The sequence below is a fragment of the Sturnira hondurensis genome, unplaced genomic scaffold, assembly GCF_014824575.4.
Source record: "Sturnira hondurensis isolate 20B ecotype Veracruz unplaced genomic scaffold, ASM1482457v3 Scaffold0022988, whole genome shotgun sequence".
Lineage (NCBI taxonomy): Eukaryota > Metazoa > Chordata > Mammalia > Chiroptera > Phyllostomidae > Sturnira > Sturnira hondurensis.
Genome location: NW_028095619.1, coordinates 899,024 through 915,382, shown reverse-complemented (window position 1 = coordinate 915,382; position 16,359 = coordinate 899,024). Strand labels below are relative to the sequence as shown.

General features: G+C 37.3%; 1 protein-coding gene across 1 annotated transcript in view; it reads right to left on the bottom strand.

Moving 5' to 3' along the window:
* The window catches only part of PCDH11X (protocadherin 11 X-linked), a 408,939-nt gene that overhangs the window by 110,108 nt on the left and 282,472 nt on the right, over positions 1 to 16,359 (bottom strand). Inside the window, exon 6 of the mRNA XM_037037357.1 lies at positions 11,913 to 12,102. Coding sequence (XP_036893252.1) covers positions 11,913 to 12,102 — 190 coding nt within the window. The remainder of the gene's footprint in view (positions 1 to 11,912; positions 12,103 to 16,359) is intronic.

The following is a 16,359-nucleotide window of genomic DNA, read 5'->3' as shown; positions in this document are numbered from 1 at the left end:
AGTAAGCAACGAGATAAAGAAAGAAATAAAACTCACACATAATCAGCAGTTATCCAATTAAAGTGTCTATCATAGAATACATCTACAATGAATTGCTAAGCAAATATGCTTTCTCAAAACTATTACGGCTTTTAACAACAGGACATTTCTTTTTATGACTCTATAGGCACACACAAAGGCAAAGTCTTCTGGATACATGTAAAAGTAGTAAAATAAAGCAGTGCAGCACCCCGCATACACTCAGAAACATCTGGATTGCATTTCTGCACCTCAGTGATATACTTACAATATAGCACAATGTCCTTTGAGGCTTTATCACACATCATATGAGTTGTTTTCGTGCCTGAATTCATTATGACCAGTAATTGCCCTGCTCCCCACCAGCCATCTCCATTTCATTCATCAGGGCTTTGCTATGCATGGTACATTCCCAGACAGGCAGCATTGGCCCTGCCTGGGCATTCGTTTTGTTTTTGTTTGTGTAGAGATTTTATGTCTTTATTTTTTACAGAGAGGGAAAGGGAGGGAGACAGATAGGGAGAGAAACATCCATGTGTGATTACCTCTCAGACGCCCCCTAATGGAGACCTGGTTCGCAACCCAGACATGTGCCCTGATTGGGAATCGAACCAGCGACTATTAGGCTTGCAGGATGATTCCCAGACAACCAAGCCACCAGTCACAGCCTGGGCACTTGTTAGAAACACAGAATCTCAGGTGCCTGAATTTGACTACTGAGTTCCTATTTTTTTTTAAACAAGATCTCCAGGTGATGTGTGTGCATGTGAAACTTAAAAAACTAATGTGTGAGAATATGCAGTATGTCAAGAAAAATAGTATAAAATGCTACAAGGATATGTGTATACTCAGATACATGTGCACACTCTTTTGGTACAACAGTGCTATGAGGCAGCTGTTATCACTGCCCTTTGAAGGGGAGAAGAACTGAGGCACAAGGAACTAAGTGTCTTTTCAAATGTCAGTACTCAGGGTCCAACAAGCCCGTCTGGCCCCCTTTCATCCGTGTCTTCATAACTAATTATTGAAGCAGACACGCTGCATCAGTGACTAGGCTCACTTCTGCAGATGTGAGAGTAAAAATGAAAATGGAAGAGGGCAAAATCTATCTGCACCTCCTACATCTGAATGCAGTTTTTAAAAATCTTAGCAGGGTTAAAATTCTTCAGTTTCAGAGAAAATATCAGAGAGTGTGAAAACAAAGAAAATCACCATGTTTTAAAAATCAAGGACTGTACTTAGCTTGAATCTGTTACAATATGTATGTATTTCATTTTGTAAAACTAGAACTGCTGAAAGAGCTCAGAAAACTCAGTTGAAAATATATGATTAATCTCACCCTACCCAGTGGTCATTACTGTCAGCCCCGAAAGCTGTCTGCTTTTATTCTACATTGTGTGATAATGTATACACAGTTTCACTTCAGACTAGTGGGTATTATGGGATCTTTCTAGAAGACAGTTTTTATTTTTTTATTTTTATTATTATTATTTTTCATTTAGTCACAGTTCATATCCTTTGAAACCCTGAGGGGATATTTCAAAGACTTACACGGGTATTGAACTGACTTCAGCCTGTTGAAGATACTTCCCCATGATATTTGGATTCCGGATACTTTAGAAGCTAAGCTTTTTTTGTAAAAAGGTAATGGCTAGTTCTTTCAGAGTAGAAGACTTAATAGTTCAATGCAACAGCACTTTTAATTGGAATTTCAATATTTATACTTCATTCTGGTTGAATCCTGAAAACTCCAATTTTCTACTTGACTAAAAAGAGGCATTTGTGTGATGTTTTTCAATATATCCTGTTCTCCTGGTCCAATTCAACTCAGAATCAACCCTGGGAGAGGGGATTAAACTTCAAAAATCTTTAATATTGCAAAAAAATATTGCAATAGTTCTAAAGTAGTAAAACTAGCTGTTATAGAAAGTTATCTATGGAAAAGAACAGACAGCTGAATAAAAAACATGATAACCCAACAACTGGCAAGGCCCTTGGTGCATTTGTGTTTCCAAAATATCTCGGACAAGTACTTGCAGCCTTGCAATGAGAGTCTGAATTAAGCAAAGTACCCTTGAATTCCTTGTTAATTTTTAATTTAGTCTCAAATAATGGCATGAATTTGCTACACTCTTGAAGAGGACTTCACATGTACAGGCCATGCCACTGTAAGACTGGCTCCTTTTTAACTCAAACCCAAGAAGTAGTTCTGCATTATGAGGATACACATTTTTCACATATTTATGCAGCTAAATAGAGCTCTCAGTGAGGGAAGAACTGTGTGGTTCATTACATACACAGATTGAAAGGAAACACGGTCTCATCTGAAGCCTAGAAAACCATACCAGGTGAAGGGATTAAGCAAAAAAAAAAAAAACCTAAAAGAAAACAAAAGGAAACTCACAGACACAGACAACAGTGTGGTGATGATGGGAGGGAAGCGGGGGCAGGCAGGAGAGGGGAAAGGGGGATCAGTAGTGAGGGAAGGAGACTGGACTTGGGGTGGTGAGCACACAATGCAATATACAAATGATGTGTTGTAGAATTGTACCCCTGAAACCTATGTAATTTTATTAACCACTGTCACCCCAATAAATTCAATTATAAATATATATATAAACACCCCCCCAAAACTATAGTATAGCTTTGCAACATATCACTGATCAACTGAAGAATAGGAGTAGAATATCCTAAAATTCAATTAAAAATCCTCATGTTTTACATCCTTAGACAACTTTTTTGCTGTAAAAAGAATGCTACCTTCAGTTGAAATCATTGTCAGTTAAAGACTATTAGAATGTTGACTCCAAACTACATGGTACAATATTAAGTTCACAGACTGGAGACTATCAAAATTACTTCCCTGTTAATTGTAACTTCATCATTCTGCTAAAAAACTGAAGTAGGGCAAACTGACAGGAATTTCAGAATGGAGAGTTGAGTTTTCAATTTTTTTAGCAGTTTAGAGGACAGATATAATTACATATTTGCTGTATTTCACTTTCTTTATATCCTTTTTCCATTCTTTTAAAAACATTCAGAGGAAATTTACCTTGCTTAATTTATTTTAATCCCAACTGCTTTGTAAGTAGCACACACAGTAATGAAATAAATAATCATTCTCTATGTTTATTTATTGGTTTACTCTTTATTTATAATCTACAAGATTAGCTTTGCTGACACAATGCTCATTAACTTGCCTTTACAACTATAGAAGATTCTAAATGAAAACTTTTTTTATTTTTAATACTGGACCTCATCACATACACAAAAAAATTTTATCAAAATGGATATATTAAAAAACATTCTCCATTTGTTCTATCTGTGAGTTTGTTTCTTTTGCTGGTGGTGGTGGTCATTTATTTTGGTTTTTAGATTCCACATATAAATGAAATAATTTAGTGGGTGATCACTCCTAACGTACATACATGTCTATCAGTAGTCCTGAAACTAACACAATACTGTTGGTCAGCTGTTACTGAAAGCTATGACTGATATACATTAACTCTTAGTTTAGAACATTCAGCTATTCCTTAAAAGGGGTGGATCTCAGTTTTGTCATTTGCATAATGAGGGAGTTAGACAAGGTGGCATTAAGGTCCCTTAGAGCTTTCAAAGCCAAGGACCATACAAGAGGCAATGCCCAAACATTTGTTTTTGTGTATTGTAACAGCTACAGAATTATGGCCCTAGAAGGGGCATTTGAGGTCGGCAGATGTCCCTCATTGTAGCTATGGTCCATGGTAAACAGATTTTATGAATAGAGGTTACATGATGATGTTTTATGATCAAATTATTACTTAACATCCAAAGTTTTTAAAGTATGATTTAAATATACCTAAAATTAATATTTAAAATCACCTGCTTTCTCATTTTTTAGAGCAATACAAATTATAGGAGAAAAAATTTATGAGGAATCAAACTTTTAAAGGCTAATTTCCTGTATACTATTTAGAAGAACTTTTTAATGTAATGTGCAATTTTTTTAATATAACTTTGAAAAGCTAAAGTGCCAGATGAAGATCATGCCCTTTATTTTAATTTTAGTGGAACTTAAGCAACAAATAGTAATACTACTGATTAAAATGGGGAAAGAATGAGTTCAGCAAACATTGTGACTTCTATTCCCTATTGGGTATGTTCACCATTCAGTAAAAACATAAATTAACATACTGCAGAAATCCTGGAAAGATTGCCTATGATAATTCATTTTTTAAAAAAAGATTTTATTTATTTATTAGGGAGGGGAAGGGAGGGAGAAAGAGAGGGAGACAAAGGTCAATGTCTAGTTGTCTCTCGAGTGCCCCCTACTGGGGACCTGGCCCACAACCCAGGCATGTGCCCTGACTGGGAATGGAACCAAGTGCCCTTTGGTCAGCAGGTACTCAACCACTGAGCCACACCAGCCAGGGTGGTTATTCATTTTTTAATGATTTCCCTGACACTCACTAGCTGTTGACTGTTCTGTTGGTGAAAACAATTATGAGACTTGCAAGTTACTGCACAATCTGAAAGAGCCACAGAGATAAAATATTTTGCTATATTGACCCTTATTTTTTTCTAAAAGAAAAAACTGGAGTGTGGTGAATGTTACTGAATATCCCGAGTCACCCAAACCTGCATCTTGCAAGAATGATCACATTACCTTTCAAAAAACTACGCAAAAGGACCAAAGGCACAGGCTTATCTTCCAGGCAAAGGCAAGTGAGGAGTGGGAGGAAGATAAAAGAAGCTGAAGAAAGACAGAAGGAGGTCATAAAAAACTGCCTCATGGCTCATAAATAATAGAAATAGAAATGTCAAATAAACTTTACTATATGGTGTAGGTAGCCTAATAAAAATGTAGAAGCAAAGGAAGGGTTCTAGGGAAGGGAAGGCCACCTATAATCCTTATCACTGAAGGTGGTGGTCACTCAGGGTACCTGGCATTCTAGAACTCATGGCACTGGCTTTAAGTTGCCAGCTGGGGCCACATTCCTGGTACTTGTCATTTTCAAACAGAAGAGATGAGATAAAAGACTGCTTTGCTTACAGTGGCCTGCTTTTGAGTGATAAAGCTCTATCTAATCCATATGAAATTTAAGATATAAAAGATACACTCAAGTTTCCAAATGTAGAGATATACTTTTCATTTTGATCAAGGACTTCGTGACTTTTAAAAATTATCTTTAGTATAAATCCTTCATTGCCTTCACACAGCCTAGAGACTGCAAATTAAAAGTCATTGTTTCAACTCGTCTGTGTTGTGATCGCATTTCCCATATATGAAAGTTGGATGTGATAGGATGGTAGAGTACGCTTTGTCTCGCCCATTTTCTTATTCTATTTTTTAAACTTTCACAGGCTTGAGTAGAGCAAAATTGACTCTGCAAAAACATGTCAGCTTAAGTGGTAAAATTAATATATATCACTGAGCATCTGCCACTAGATCACTGTTTAATTTACAAACTACTGTCAAGTGAGCCTTATTCTTTCCAAAGCAGTGGCCAACAGCTGACCTCTTAGGTGGAAATAGTCTTTACAATCTATCTATTTATACACATTTTTCTCTATATGACACACCAAGGACAAAAATGAGCTGGTAGTCACAGACAGTGCTGAATAACTTAGCATTCAAGATATGTGACTTTGGGTTTCCTAAGCTGATTCTAATTTCTCATTTAGTTATTTTACTCTCTCCACCTCCATGATTATTATGTTTTAAGAAACTGAATGACACTTTTGTTCATTTTTTTGAGGTGATTACTTTGCACATTGATCACAATCTACCTAAAAAGATATCTGAACAGTTTTATTTTATATCTGAACCTTTTGGAAAACTGACCCCTCCATGTTCTTAGTTATGAGGGCAGGAGTTTAATGATCCATTATTAGCTGATTCTTTTAAAGCTTCATAGTTTTGTCTCTCATTTTCCCAATTGTCTACATTCATAATTAGATATTTCACTAATGAAATGTTCAACTAATACTTACCCTAATATTATTTATGCCAACAGTTTCAGCAGATCACGGCAAAATTTGTCATTTCTCTGAGTAGTACTCTAGTCAAATTGGTCTTCCACTTTTTATAAAAGGTAATTGGATTACTGGTAAAGTATCAATCAAAGTGTGTTGCCAGGCAAAGATTAATTACTTCCTTTTTGTGAATTAATTAGTACAGAATTTGAGTGCTGAGCAAACCTGATCTAGTGAAAGCAAAATGAATGTCGAAGAAATGTTAACTTAAGATATAGCCTAGCAGAGAAATGTATCATTTTTAAATTAACGATCAAATACATTTCTTCTTATTTTATTTTTTAAAGATTTTTTTAAATTTATTTATCTTTAGAGGAGAAAGGGAAGGAGAGAGGGAGAGAAATATCAATGTATGGTTGCCTCTTGTGCATTCCCTGCTGGGAACTGGCCTAGCAACCCAGGCATGTGCCCTCACTGGGATTTGAACCACGACCTTTGGTTCGCAGGCCTGTCCTCAATGAATGCACTGAGCTACACCAGCCAGGGCATTTCTTTTTATTTTAAATGTAGAACTTCATTAGTCCTAACTACTGAGAACTCTATTTTTCTTTTGCATCACAGAAATCCGTAAAAGAAAAGCATTAACATTTTTTAAAAGTTGATGAAATTTTATCCATAAGTATTGCTACTTAAAGCTCAGATTTTAGACACCACACCAATGTAACAGATAGAGTGACTTCATGTGTGAAATGACCATATCTGGTGAAGGGTTTTAAAAGCTGCAGATGATGTACTCTGGCAGTCGAAGAAAATGAAAACACTGATTAAACTAGGTTCCCCCTTCAGTTATGAGGTTCTCTCTGCAAATGATTGATTTACATCTGGTGAACTGAAGGCCAACTTGAATCTCTTTACAAACATTCTGTTTCACTATTTCTCTTCCAAAGAAATGTGGATCATATTATCTATGATCATTCCAGTTGTGATATGCCAGTAGATTTTTAGAAATGTAGATGGTACCCTTTTCTCTCCAACTGACCCATAGTGACATAGTAACAATGCATTTTTCTAAGAGAAAACCTGTACGCATATGTCTGACTACATACATATCAACTGTCATAGGGTGCTGAGCTAGACATCCCCCCAAACCCCCACAGCTATCTCCTGGGGGCTGGGGGAGTGGAGCAGGGTCACTGAGAATTACTTTGTGCCTCTGAAGAATGTGGTCAGTGTCTCAGGGATGGTAAATGGCTGTGCCTGCTGGGAGCTAGGGAGGTGGGTGTGACTGTCACCCGTGATGCAGGACATGCTGTTGGAGGAGCTTGCTGTGCTTGCACCAGGGCAGGAAGGTGGTTGGCTCTAGTCACAGAGCCACACGTGCTGTGACTGACAGGGCAGCAGAGAAAGGCAGAAGAACCAGAGCGCTGATAGGTGTCACCCGCTGTGGGAGGAGTTGGAAATGGGGGTGTGGAGGGAGAGCCAGACCGGGATTTAAACCCAGGTGGGTGCAGGGCAGCCACTGGGCTTCTTGACCTATTGGGTGGCTGGGGTGGGAGAGGCCTCTGGACCATGTAGCAGCCATGCGGGGTCTTGGCCACATGGCGTGAAAGGGGGTAAAGGCCCCCCAGCAGCCCACCATGAGGACGCGGTTTTGGGTTAAGAGCAGGAGCCTGGCCAGCCCAGCACAGACAACTGGAAGGAGCCGAAATAGGGACAGGAATCTGCCCAGCTAAGCGACAGACTTCTGCTTCTTTTCCTGAGACATGGTACCCTGGCTGGCCTGATTTGGCAATCGGGGTGGGACGGTGTGTTGGTGGGTGTTTTTTGTTTGTAAAAGGAGTGAGATTTAATGACAGAATTCCACCATTGTTCTAAACCTGTCTAACTTTTGAATAAATAGTTCTTTTCCTTTTCATAATATGCTGGCAAGGGCTGTCACGGTTCTTATCCAAGCGGGCAAAAGGACCCAGAGCTTCTGTTACTGAACTGTTCAAAAATCTCTGAGGTTTAACAAGGGATAATATTTCCACATGTCTCAGAACTTAGCCTGAATTATTATATCAGAGCAATGTTTTACAAAAGAAAGTTGGAAAGTATTTTAACTCTTCGTGAATTTCATTTAACCTAAAGCTACTTGTAAACAAGTAGATCTGAATAGGAGCCACACGTAGTTTAGCATGAGCTTTCTCAAGAGGTTCACATGGCCCCCAAATACATCAATCAACACTGACTGTTCATATGTATAATTCCTCCCAGCCACACCTTCTTCTCTAGGAGAGCCTTTGATCCTTCACCACACAGACTTGACCTGTTAGAGCATCCACAGTAATCCAGCAGCAACCACTAATGCTGTTGATGGATTGGACTTTTGCCTGGTTGTTCTCAACAAAACAGTTAGCGGGGAAGAGCAGGGTCCATTGGAAATGGGACCTGTTATCTGATGGGGTTAAGGTGGGGCAGGGACTGTTCTCCCTAAAAGACAAAAACTCACAGAATGGCCTTAAGGGGCTCTCATAGCAAAGGCTAAATTGAGAAAACTGCAACTGTGAAATGAAAAAATTCAAAAAGCTTTGCAATGGAATGAGACGGGATGTTTTATTAAACTTGTCTTGTAAAAGAGAAATAATTGGATTGCATTTACTTGTTTCTTTATCTTAAAAATGAAAGTTAATATTCTTGGCAAAAGACTCAAAGAATGAATAGAATAATTTAATTTCTTCATCTAATCAGCAAAGTTTTATCAACCTGGGAACTACATGTTAAAGTAGTATTAATAAATCCTGGTGGTAAATTTTGGGCAAAATTTTATTCACAAAAGTTGTATATCTATCTATTTCTGTGAACTTACAAGGAACTTCCAGAACTATGTACTGTTTCGCGCAAGTCACCAGCAGAAAAGCAAGCAGTCTGAAGATGTAATGCATTTCAAAGTATGAAATGGGACCTGCATAAATTAATTCCTCTAACAGCTTAGACTCTTATTTGTGGCACTCTGGACCAACAGCGCAGTTTACTGGCATCTGCTCCATGTCCGAAATCCCAATACTACATACTATTCAGGAGGAGCTACAGCGTTTCTCTTTGAAGAATCAATGGCACCTTATCATCTGTATTAGCCTACAGAGATTAGTTTGCTATGGCAAATTTGGCATCAGCTGTTTTTCTGATCAAAACAAAACACACACGTACTATGTAAAAATCTTACTAGTGTGCCACTTAAGATAATACAACTTCTTTAAAGTGAAATATTGTGCTTTTTGCACTTGTAATAATAAGGGCCTTTATTGTCCAAAATGGGACAAAAATTCCATGTACAAATTCTTTGGAATGTGGGTTTGAGGGACGTTTCAGGTCCAGTGAGAGAATAGGTAGTCGATATTACCCATAGTAGAAATAGGCTTCAAACACTGGCCCGTTAATACATAGACACAAACGGACACTTATCTCTACCTTTAAACAGCAAGAAGCAAAAATATATTATTATTGCATGCAGCCACCCTAATTTTAAAGTAAAGCCTAGTTAATAAAAAGCTTTGTTAACTTGATTTTGCCATTGCTTCATGCTATAATTATGAATAAAATATTTAATGAGCAAAATAATAGTGTCAATCAGAACACAGGAGCGAGATGTTTAGCCCCTGGTAGGAACAAACTTCAAAAATACAGCTTGTAAGTATATTAGGTCATACATAGTTGCTAACACCTGCAACTCTTAACTGTAAATAAAATAAGATTCTGTAAATAACTCTTCATTTGAATATTATGAAAGCAGCTACTTATTATTATATATATTCTATCATACATAATTGGGGTCGATGAACTTGTATTGAATTTCAAATGTTTCATCATTTCTTTTTTTTTTTTAATTCTCTTTTTTTTTTAGATTTTATTTATTTATTTATTTATCTTTAGAGGGGAAGGAGACGGAGAGAAACATCAATGTATGGTTGCCTTTCGTGGGTCCCCTGCTGGGAGTTCACCTGCAGGGAACCGACCTGCAACCCAGGCATGTGCCCTGACTGGGAATCGAACCGCGATCCTCTGGTTCGCAGGCCTGTGCTCAATCCACTGAGCTACACCAGCCAGGGCTGTTTCATCATTTCTAACACAGCGATTCTGCCCCTTTTGCTATCAATGCTGGCCCATCTTAGTCTCATGTATTTTGAAAGTTTATTTCAGGGTTAGATTCACACTATGGATGTATGCTGAGTTTATTCTTTAATTGTTGCTCTGCAATTCTCTAACAAAAGAGCAACAATTCTCTCTATAGATATGGTGCTCATCTCCTCTCTGTACTATTATTTGTTATTGAGACATGCTTTATTTTTAATTGTATTTTATTGTTTATGCTATTACAGTTTTCCTCATTTTCCCCCCTTCGCCCCCTCTACCCAGCACCCCCTACTCCCTCAGGCAGTCCCCCCACCATGGCTCATATCCATGGGTCATGTGTGTAAGTTCTTTGGCCACCCCATTTCCTACACTATACCTTACAGCCCTGTGGCTGTTCTGCAACTACCTATTTGTATTGCTTAACCCCTGCACCTTTTCCACTCGCCCCTGTCTCTACATTATTGATATTATCTGTTAAGTGGTGATAGGGCTACAATTAACATAATAATTTATGGAGTAAATAAGAGCAAGGACACCTTGCTTAATGCATATGTGTTACTTATGACCATATTCTTATTAGAGATTGACTCTGAGTTTATTGTAATGGCAGATATAGCTACAGCTTCTTATGTCATCTTGTTCATAGTAAATGAAAGGTAAATTAGTATTGCACATTATAGAATTTCTCATCCACAGAACGAACGCTGATAAAAAATTCTAAGTATAAAAGTGTATATAGGGATAGCAGATCTTTAGGCCTTTCTGAATTTGGTGACTGAATTTTATCTCTAAAATGTTTATATTCAAACACCTTTAATATCCAATGTCTACTTTTACAGAGAGAAAAAGGTTGATATTATGCTCTCATTGGTTCTGTATGTTTAGTTTTAGATTACATGTTGATGTTCAACCCATTGACTTCCCTTATATTTTGGAGTTTCAAACATAGAGGCTAAAATCACAATGATGGGAAGCCATTTTGTTCTCAAAACTAGATGCAAAACTAATTTCAACTATGAAAGAGTACAGGGAATAAAGGGTAGGAAAAAATAGGACAACTGTAATAGCATAATCAATAAAATATATTTAAAAAATTTTTAAAGAATCTTCAGCTCTGTATAACCTTAGCAAATTTTATATTTCCTAAAACTAAAAGGAAGCGAGGATGTTCAGTCCATGTTCAAGATAATAAATTTGATGAATGCTCTACTTAGTATCAGCGTCATGACCTTTTTAAAAGAATTCAACATCTTTGAATTTTGTCAAATAAGGCCTTTTACACTGTCGGCCTGGAGACCAAATCTGACTATCTTTGTAAATGGTAACATGTCTTAAGATATGGGTTTTAAGTAAATTATTGAAAACCTTAGACCAACTCCGCAGCATAAGAGTCAGGATCTCTCATTTCCTTAAAAATAAATTTTCTATGGTTCTTCTCTATTAGAAGAAAAGTAAATCTGAAAAATAACTTCCCCAAATTATAAAAAGAATTTTCATGTTCACAAATGAATGAATAAAATAAAAAGGCTGGTAATGCACAAATAAATACATGTAGATACAGATAAAATTAGGAAGTCTTAGATATGCCTATCCAAAATGACTATATGAAATTTCATAATAAACGTTACACAATGTAGAAATGATCACACATTTCAAATATGGGAAACAGGTGCATAAGGGCCTTCCAGCTAATTTTGTGTGTTTATTTTTTAGAAGTGCATAACTCCTGTTAACGTCATTAAAAGGCCATTGTTACCAGGACTACAGCTGTGTGCCTTGCAAAGTTAAGTGCATTTACACTGCAGGACAAGACAGGTGTCACTTACTGCACTCAGGATCCGAGTTGCCATCGCCCTCAGTGCGGTTGGTAGGCGCAGTGCGGTAGAGGTCCTCCCCCCTCCGGTAGTGCAGGGGCAGGGCGTGTGCCCCGCCTGCAGCCTCCAGCTCTCCCAGGCCACCCTCACTGCCGCTCTCCTGAGAGCCTTCTGGCAGGTGAAACGTGACGCGCCTCTGGGACTGAAAGGAAGCCAGAAAATTACAGCGTTTCAGCTATGATCTGAATAATTGCTTAATTCAGCCAATTTTGAAAATACATTATTTCCACTACCTAGTGAAGTCACATCAACATTATCTTGATTTGGGAACAATTTCAGGCTTCTGGGAACCTGCGTCAGCTTATATTTTGAAACAAGGCACATCCAGGTGCAGAATAAAGTCGACTTCTAAGACATTAAGCACATCGGAAATTCTGATCATCATTTCCACATGGATTTATTGAGCTATTATTTGACAAGAATTCATGTTTCGGAATAATAAGTGTGAATACATATAACAAACTTTTATTGCTATATCTCTAAGATTTGGGTGGACTGAAAGAGTAAACAATAAGAAATTTATTCAATCATGCAGGCTTAGAAAATTTAAAGTACAAATCATCTATCTTTTCAAAGAATCTTATGGGCAGTATCTTGAATTGAAAGTTATTTAAATGGATTCTACCCTTTAAAAAATAAAAATAGTTACACAGCATAGATAGCAGTTGATGATCATTATAATAGCAAACTATACAACTCATCTTAAATGCTAATTGCAGCAGAATGTACAAAATATATACTTATGAAATAGAAAGATGAAACATTTCGTGTCCAAAACAAGAGGTTCAAGACATTCAGTAAGGAAGGGAACTTTACTCCATTTTGTTCGAAGCACTGCTGTGGGTACAAATACAGCCCCTCGAATGAAGCTCCCCAGGAGCTATCCACGGCCTTCTGTAGTCCTCCACCACACTAACCATGGGTAGGCGAAGTGTAACCAAACCTCTCGGCTTCTCCCTCACAACCTTGGAAAACTCTGGGGAAAGCAGCTAGATCTGTATGTGAACAACCCGTTCTGTACATTACAGTTTGAGTCCTATTTCATTCACATTGAGGCTATCCCACTGCAGTCACGTGTCATTGCGGAGCACTACCCTAATCCCTGACCTAAAAACGTAACGCACAACTGCTTTCGCTTTGATGTTCCAAAGATTAGAGGCAGTTTGCTATGCAACAACAGATCAATGAAAATACTCCACTCCTAGAATATGTGATACAAAATCTAGAAAAAGCATTTAAAAATGTCCAAAACACTATATTGTAGACGTTTATCTGTAAGTAACTATGGTATGCAACACAGATTAAAAATCACTGCATGTAAAATAATGTGGTTTATCATGAGACTAATTTATCATTGCTTGCATGAAAATCTATATCTGTTGAGAGATCCTTTCTGAAAGACACAAGCAATGTGTTTCAAGTACGTATGTATTAATAATGTGCCACACACATGTTAACATGGTATGCGTATTAAACATCTAGTGTGTTAATGTATTTTTGCCATATACATTGCTTACAGCATTAGACCTAGATAGAAGAGTATAAGAATAAGAAAACAACTGCTGCCGAGAAAATAAACTAATCTAGAATTAACAATGTGCTGCTGAAGCCTGACAGTACAAATTGCCAGTGAAGGGAAGGTGAAGTTGTGTTAAATGGTAAGGGAAATGAAGTTTTGATTTCACTTTCTTATCTATGCACAAAAGAACAAGGGAATTGAAGTGGAAAGGAAACATATATCCCACCCTAGGACATGTATACTAAGAAGGAAGTTCACTAAAAGCCATGCAAAGGCATGCCCCGGACTTCATCAAAAGGTAGCCTGGCCACACACTCATCCCCCCAGGTTGCAGGTAAATTTACCCACCTCATGGGTAAATAAGGGAGAATAAGAGGGTTTTGTAAGAACTCCCATGAGTGAGCAAAAGTGCGTTTGTCCCTTCCTAAAAGCAAATCAACACACTACCAGCACCAGAACCATGTTCCTGAAATGCAGTTCTCATGTTTGACATAATCACGCATACACTTTCGAGGTTTCAAAAGCAGTCATATTGATAAAGTCTTGTTCGTACTAGCTTCAACCAATATCAGAATGCCTCAAGTAGGCATCAAAGTACGTGGTTTGCACATTAATCTATCAATTTAAAATTGTATGAAATTCAATGACATTAGAGATTTGCTATTGTTCTCATTCACAATTTCAAAGTCTTACCTATTTCTATAATCCACAGAACATATTCAGTATCATTATTTAAAATACAGATATTCTATTTCTTTAATCAGTGAATTCAGAAGAGGCTCTATATTTGCACACCTGTGAATAACTAAGCGGTCCATGGAAGTATGAATCTATGAAAGACTTTCTTCAGTCAAATTATTAGAATTTCAGTTTTTAGGAATTGTTTTAAAAGGCTTCTGAAAAATTAACCTTGACTAAGAAAAGAACGGCTAACTATTTTTCCCATGGTTAACTCCAGTAATTCTCATGTAAGCTTGCATTTTGAAATTCGTTGACATTTCCAGATAGATGTGAATATAAAATAATTATATGAACTTAACAATTTATGAATCCTTTACAGTAAATTTCGGAAACCTGGTTTAACTCATTTGCCGTTTACTTGTTAATGGATAAATCCTCTCTCATGGTACCTTTCTGCTCAGATTAATCATATGAAGACATTCAAAATCCACAGGTATTTTTCTTCTCCAATGTATTTACAAATAGTAATAATTTCACGGAAATTATTCTTTAAGTCTCTCAAAGAGAGGGTTAAATGATTTCCTCAAAGAGAGGGATAACTCATTTCATTTTTTCAGGTGTTGAAGATGATTACCGAGCTGTCACGCTAATCACTGTGTCATAATGTGTCTCTCTGCAGCTCTCTGAGGAAGCTCAGGCATACAAATTAAACAATCTACTGCCTGTAATAGCGACTTTATGGGATGGAAATAAATCCTGGATCACTCATGAATAAATGTCTCGCTGAATGGCTAGCTATGTTTCTGCCAGTAGGAGAAACATTCACAAGGGGTCTCTCCCTTTAATCTGTATGCCTCATTTTTAGCTCCAATCAATAGAAATTCCAGAAAGTACGAATGCATAAAAATAATGCTGCTGTCACCTAGGTGGCTCATTTACGAGCAAACTATCAGAGTCGCCACATTCTTGCGTCCATTATACCTCAAGAAGGCATAATTCCATGTTAAACATCAGGTGAATGTCGTTGCATTTGCATAACACGATGCAAGTAGCACCTGAGAAAGGTTAGGCTGGCAGCTGAGAGGCTGTATGCTGACAGGCCAGACCCGGATGCTCATTACCGGTGCTTGAGTCTGTGTTCCAGGGGGCTCATTAGAATCACCTGTCCCCGGTTTCAAACCCATCCTCCAACCTTGCACTCCAACAGCATCAGTTCGAATACACCCTGACTCTGCCTAGCTGAAGACTCTGCCAACGCCCAGAACTCACATTAGAAACGGTAACCATAGGTCAGGTTATTACTTTTTAAGGATTACCATGTGAGTGCCGGGTTGTTTTTGAGTCATATAAAACATTCTTTATATCAAATTAGTAAACACATTTTAAGCTTCTGCATTCCCATATATTATAATAATTAACAACCCATTTTCCCCACGGGTACTATCTCATATTAAAATTATAATTATTCAATATATTATAAAGTAGAATGTGAAAAAATCTTAGAAACTCAATTTGAGATGTTCACAAGCATTTTATGGCTAGTGTATATATCTTGCACGTAGCTCCGGTGCGAAGTCTCCTGGATGATACATTATGTATTAGGTCTTTACTGTTTGACCCTATGATTGCTCAACTTCCTGCTTTTCCAATTCAAATCATCTTGCAAGATAGATCAGTTCTCCTAATTTTTTCACTATTTTATAAAATTCGAATGCTGTCATCTCTCATTTTCCCTTTTGCATTTGGCTCCTGAAGTTTTTACCTTTTAAGGCTTTTTAAAAATACCATAACATATTACTAGCATGTGCAGAAAGTTTTCCAATTACCCCAGAGTCAGATGCTTCCTTAGCTCTGACTATTTTACTCTTATATCTTTTGACACTTGGGAATATTGAAATTTATTTAATTTAATTAATTTTAAGCAAATGAGTCAGGGACATTTATTTGATAATAGAAGACTATGTAGCATTATATGAGGACATCTTTCCTGGGGTCGTGATTCATTTCAGATCAATCAAAATGGAAGTAATCTATTTGTAGACAAAGCTTCTTTGTAGAATGTTGTTGCTTATAAATTGTGAAATTGGCAACTGCCAGAGTTTTGTGAACTTTTAAATGAAATAGTTGTTACAATTTTTTTAGAAAGTAGAGTTGCATAACTAACAATTCAAATAGGATAAGCCCTAGCTGGTGTGGCTC